The 6,072-nt window shown below is 42.6% G+C and overlaps 1 protein-coding gene across 1 annotated transcript; it reads left to right on the forward strand.

Annotated features, from left to right (window-relative positions):
• Nucleotides 1-299: 299 nt before the first annotated feature.
• gpr20 (G protein-coupled receptor 20) lies at nt 300-5,070 on the forward strand. Its single transcript, XM_047599120.1, has 6 exons — nt 300-1,581; nt 1,677-1,943; nt 2,043-2,287; nt 2,415-2,499; nt 4,161-4,286; nt 4,445-5,070. Exons 1-6 carry the CDS (start codon nt 1,384-1,386, stop codon nt 4,622-4,624), a joined length of 1,101 nt encoding a protein of 366 aa, XP_047455076.1. The 5' UTR covers nt 300-1,383; the 3' UTR covers nt 4,625-5,070.
• The last annotated feature ends 1,002 nt before the right edge of the window (nt 5,071-6,072 follow it).

The following is a 6,072-nucleotide window of genomic DNA, read 5'->3' on the forward strand; positions in this document are numbered from 1 at the left end:
TGTTGCCCTCCAGTGTAAATCCTCAAATCAGCTCAGTTGGACCAATAAATTTCTGGTGTCTGTACAGTCCATTATTATCCATTGCTGTATTATAGAGTATATTATTGTTGTCTAATATTCACACCAGGTAGATTCTGTGTCATATTTACATAGCCTATTTTCCTCTACACAGCTGAATGCATGGGGTTACACCGTTAAGCATCAAATTTTGTAAAATCTCACAACATTAAGCTTTATGTTTGGGCAATCTAAGACATCATCACCAAACTGTGAGAAGGCTTCAAGGTAATCAACGCCGTCATCTATCTGTAAGTGGTGCACATGCTGCAGTGTTTACTTCACTTCTGTCTATTATCAAATATTTTAGGACGATCATAAAAGGTTTCATATGGTGGAATGCAATGAAAAATATGCAGCAACCAGCTACTGTGGGGTAATGAGTCAATCTGATGTCTTATATAGCCGGTACACAGTATGTTATTGAGGTTGTAATGGTCTCAGCGTCTGACTCAATGAATGGAAGTATTCAAATCATGTAACACAAAAACTGAGGCCCACAATATCCTGTCCACACAAACAGATTGGATCCAGTTTTCCCAATTCCACAGTGTTTATTCCAATTATAAGAAGAATTCACCATCCTTCTTAGATAAATAAACATGCACAGTCCACAGCTCTGAAATAATGAGTGATTCATGCAGCCGCGCACTACTCTCTCAATAGAGACTGGGGCTGTTTATATGAGAAGAAACCACACAATATCCCCCCATCATGATTTCATAAGAAGCCCACATAATGACCAGAATAAAGTACATGTATTGTGTCAACGCTGACTGTGCCAGTACGACTAACAATCTTAATTTTCAATTTTTAATAACAGCTTGGACTAGATATACCCACCATCCCCTGGAGATTATTGCTGTAGCAATAAACAAATACAGTAACGTTATAAACAGCTTGACTAAATAAATCAGTTTAATGTGGCCATGGCAGTGAGACTGTGCCAACAACAACAGCCACTCTCAGGTCAGAGCAGAGGGGTGAAAGTGTGTGTGTGGCAGATGCCGAATGCAAATATTGTTAACAACCTCTTTAACCAGATAAGCGATAAAGTTTCGAGAGCGCTCAAAAGTGTAACGATGTAGCCTGGATCCAGCCCGACTTCCCCTGACCACAACATGTAAATTCATGTAAATTCTAAATGACGTGGCTTCCCTGGGCTTGTGTAAAAAAACTGTGACTGTGTGTACTGAAGCAACCATTTGTTGAACATTTTAAATAAAGACATTGTGTTGTGTCTGACAGATTCAACACCCCATCCGCGCCATCCTCCCAATCTTTATCACCGTCATTAAGGAGGGTCATCGCTGTCATTTCATCATCATGATGAACCTCAACAGTACTGATTCCTGGCTTTTCATCAATACTTCATTTCCCATTGCGTCTGTAATAGCCAGTCCGACGAACAAAAGTGGCATGGAAGCATATCTCCAGAGACTGGCGCATTTAGACGAGGGACTCTACAATGACTTCTATGGCCTCTGGATTGCACTGATGGTCATAAACTCTCTCATTTTCCTGGTAGGCCATTTTTACAGAAACCCTTTACCCTTCTGCATTTCAACAAAGCTTATCTCACTTGCCTTTGCTCTAAATCTCACCTTTTTTTTTTCCAGGTGGGCATGGTGCTCAACATAGTTGCACTTTATGTTTTCTGTTTCCGCACCAAACAAAAGACCACCTCAGTGATCTACACCATCAACCTGGCGGTGACTGACCTCTTGGTGAATCTCTCTCTGCCGACTCGCATTCTCCTCTACTACAGTGGAGGAGCCTGTCTCACCTGCTCCTACCTGCACATCTTCAGCTACTTTGTCAACATGTACTGTAGTATCTTGTTCCTAACCTGCATATGCGTGGACCGTTACCTCGCAATAGTGCAGGTGAGATTTGTCTGTACTTTAGTTACCCTGCTGGTCTCAGTCTCTTCTGAAGGGGAAATAGACTGTCTCGAACACTGAAACAGTCTCATTTTCTTGCAGGTTGAAGCCTCCCGTCGCTGGAGGAACTCCAGTGTGGCCAAGTGTGTGTGCATCTCTGTCTGGCTGTTTGCCATCGTGGTCACCTACTCCTTTCTCTCCTCTGCTTTCCAGCACACAGGCTGCTGCCTCTCAAAGCTCCTTTTCCTTACCATCACAGAGTTCTTTCTGCCTCTCGTCATTATTGTGGTCTTCACGTTGCGCATTATGTGGGCCCTGGCCGACCGTCGCCTGATGCAGCAGAGCAGGTTTGTCCAATATCCAAAATGATACAATTCACATACTGAAGCTTTTGGACAGAGAGAAGCATTAAACGCACTGGAGGCCCAGGAATGACCCCATGTCACAGAGGCTGTTTTAACCGTGTTTCCTCAGGGACAGGAGAAAGAGGGCTGTTCACCTTTTGACCACTGTGCTCATTATCTTCACCGTCTGCTTCACACCCTTCCATATCAGACAGGTGAGTGAGCGATAAGTACAGCACGTTGTTTTACAAGTCCTCTTATTTTGTCACCCTCCAATGCTGAGTTGGTCCCGAGACAATTCAAGTGGCCAGAGAAGTTAAAGAAATGCAGCAGGGTTTACCCCATCCAAAGACAGTTGAAATAATCTCAAGTGCCCATGACCTACAGGAACAACATTCGTAGATAATGGGTGGATAGATGGATGTACTGTATCCCAGCCAGCATGTCCATGTGGGGCCCATAAGGGCTGCAGATAAGAGTCCCAAGGGGGTTTATCTGCAGTTTCCATGTTGGCCCCACCTGTGTCTCAAGTGCGTTCTGACTGGGTTTCATGTGGGGCCCAACTTGCTGAGTTGCACAGGACCCATGTAGGCATCATATCTTTGCCCACATGGACAGACTAGACCTTAAAATGGGGCCCAACTTAGAATTTGTCCTGTTTATGCCTCAGCCCACTTACCCCAATTATGTACCTATGGGGCTTATACAGCCGGCCCACATGAGTTTCACATGTGGGGACCACGTACCTCAAACCACAAGGGACCTGCAAAATTTACCCAGTTCAACCCCATGCCCACTCAGTATCCACATAGCCCATATTTAACCCTTGTGGGCCCCACATGGACATGCTGGCTGGGATACCAGAGGGATACCATAAGGGATTTGGGAGTTACTGCAGGGGGGTGTGACAATTTTTCATGTTTTTTTTTTTTGTTTGTTTGTTTGACAAATTTTAATTTCTTTAAATTAATATGAATGTAACATATTGTAGCACATCGATAAATAGATGTAGTAGACGATGTCTTTCAGTCAGAATAGTGCACACATTCCCACAGCAGCTCTCTCAAGCTGGACACGAGACTCAGCACAAGACTAGTCTGGACCACTGAATGCATATAATACCTGTCCTTTCACGGCTCCTGCACGCAAAGAGGAGGATCCTCCCCTGGTGATGCTGAGCCAATCATGATGCTGCATGTTACTTACAGGCTCTGTCAGGTTCCCTGTTATTAACAGAGAGCCTATTCAGTCCCCAGCTGACAAAGATCCCAGACGGCTGCAGTGTTATTGGAAAAGATGATATCATTGTAAAATAAAAAAAAATAAAAAAATAAAATGACTTTTACTTCACCCACGCATCATCTTCAAGATATTCCTGACTTAATAACACTGCAGCTCTTATCCACAATCACGAACTACTGAGGCCAGTATATTATTATATCAAGTGTATGGACATTGTTATGAGTCAGAATGGATCATTTTATAGCTCGACCAAAGAAATTCCTCAAGCACAAGAGATGCAAGATAGCCGCTAATAGATAGTACTATATATATACTGTATAATAGGGGGTCCCTGCTCAATCTCTTTTCATTTTCATTTTTTTTTTTTTTTTATGTCCTTTCACAACACAACCAAAAAAGAACTTTAAATGAAACTAAAAAAACACTTTTTAACTGAGTTACTCATAACTCATGTCCACACTCAGGTGATAATCAGTCACGAGCATTGCTTCATTTTAAGAGGCTGCAGGCTAAAGCTTTTGGATCAGATAAGATGTGTAGATAATAAAGCAGCATTCATTAATATGAATGTCTTGTTCGGTGTAAAGATTAAGGTTAATGTGTGACAGCATGGAAACTTGGTTTTGTCTTTTAGGTGGTGGTATATTTCTATCCTGAAATGCCTCATCATGTGATAGTGTACCACTTAACCGTCACTCTCAGCAGTTTGAACAGCTGCATGGATCCCATCGTCTACTGCTTTGTTACAAATAATTTCCAGGTAAGTCACCTCTCTTAGCACGCCCCACCACCGTTCCTCATCCCACGCATCCCGATATCCCTCCTGACTGTCACCTATCCATCCTTCCCTCTAGCCATAATTTGTCCATCCATCGCTCATTCATTTTCTGAATAATTCACTGCCCTTTCTGCCCCCAGGCCACTATGAGACATCTTTTCCGACGTGCAGAGCCAGAGCATACCAGCGGTGACATCGTCAGTATGCAGCACAGCTCCAAGGCCTCAGGAGGGAACGCCAACACTAATAATGTGATTATGATGACAAAGATTCCCACTGCATTGCAGAGAAACAACCTGGGGAATAACAACACACAGTAAAACTACTTCTTTACAAGGACTGCATGGAAGTAAAGTTACAGAGACATCACAGCCACAGAGATGTTTCTGGACCCTGTAACATGCTGACCAGTGACAGGAGCATCTTTGTGTAATGTCACATAAAGTGCTAAGAACTGTGACTGCTGCCATTAATTTTCAGTATTGAACACCAAACAGTTCACGAAATGCAACACAGTTGGCTCTGGGACCTAAACACTTACACTCTGTACTTGAATAAACTTTAACATTGACAAGAGACATGTTGTGTCCGCAAGTAAACTTCCTCATCATGCCAAGAAACATTCTCGTTATTTTGGACCGGTGTCTTTTCTCCTGTATATACAATAGATTAAAACGTCTGGGTCTTAATAGGAATCGCACAAGAAAATTATTCTTTTAAACTTGCCTTCACATAAGATTAAACTACGCAATCCACAACTCAGACATGTATGTTTCCTTTTAAAGTGCTTCAGAAAGGCCCTAAACAGAGGTAGTTTTAATGTGGCAAAAGAAGCAGTGACTGCTGTGAGTTATGTATTGCAGAAGATCTGGCAAGAGTGGTGCAAAACACAAGGGCTGCAAATGGAAAAAAACGAGGATGGGTGTTTTCTAGATACCTGCTCGGGTCCACTTTGTCATAGAAGTTGTACTGGATCCACTTTTTACAGTAAAATAAGAACAGGAGGAAATTCATCAATATACACCCGTAACAGTTTGAAGGAGATTGGTGTGTTTTTGACTGCATTAAACGTCCATCATAAGCTAAGAGAGAATGACCAGGTTTGTGCTGCAGGCGGCAACATTTCCTTTCAATCCAAGACCAAAGGAAAAGTTATATCACTCACATGGAAGCTGCTTAGATGTCTGGAAGCAGGAGTCAGTACAGTCTCCACTAGGGGGCAGTATCCGCCCACCTCATTCCCTGTGCCCAGTCACCTACATAAAGCATGACAGTGTTTTCTCTGCCATCATCTTCAAAGGATAACTGAGGTGATATGAGGGAACATTTTTGCTCTGTAACAACCAGAAAATAATGTTCTGTCATAAATTACACCGACTGCTCTTTGTTTTGAATTTATAAGTAGTTCCTCTCGGACACAGACGACTCAGACTGCCCAGATCCGTCTGGACTCACAGCTCTGGAAATCATCGCTGTGACCCGGCTGCTAATTATGACAGGATCTTGAGGAGATGGCTCCTCGGGGCCTCCGATATGTTATAACACTGACATACATTTCCTCCTCACAACATTGTGTCTTTGATATGTCCCAGAAAAGTTACTGTATGTTTTTCTCAACACGTTAAAGTCCGAACCGACAGCTCTTAAACGCGAGTGAAGCTGTTACCTTACTCATTTAGCTGCAGGAAATGTGCAAATAACATCATAAATTTCATCATAAATCTGATGTACATACTCATAATCAATGTTCATTGACGTTCAAGAAAGA

Source organism: Mugil cephalus, chromosome 11 (genome assembly GCF_022458985.1).
Source record: "Mugil cephalus isolate CIBA_MC_2020 chromosome 11, CIBA_Mcephalus_1.1, whole genome shotgun sequence".
Classification (NCBI taxonomy): Eukaryota; Metazoa; Chordata; class Actinopteri; order Mugiliformes; family Mugilidae; genus Mugil; species Mugil cephalus.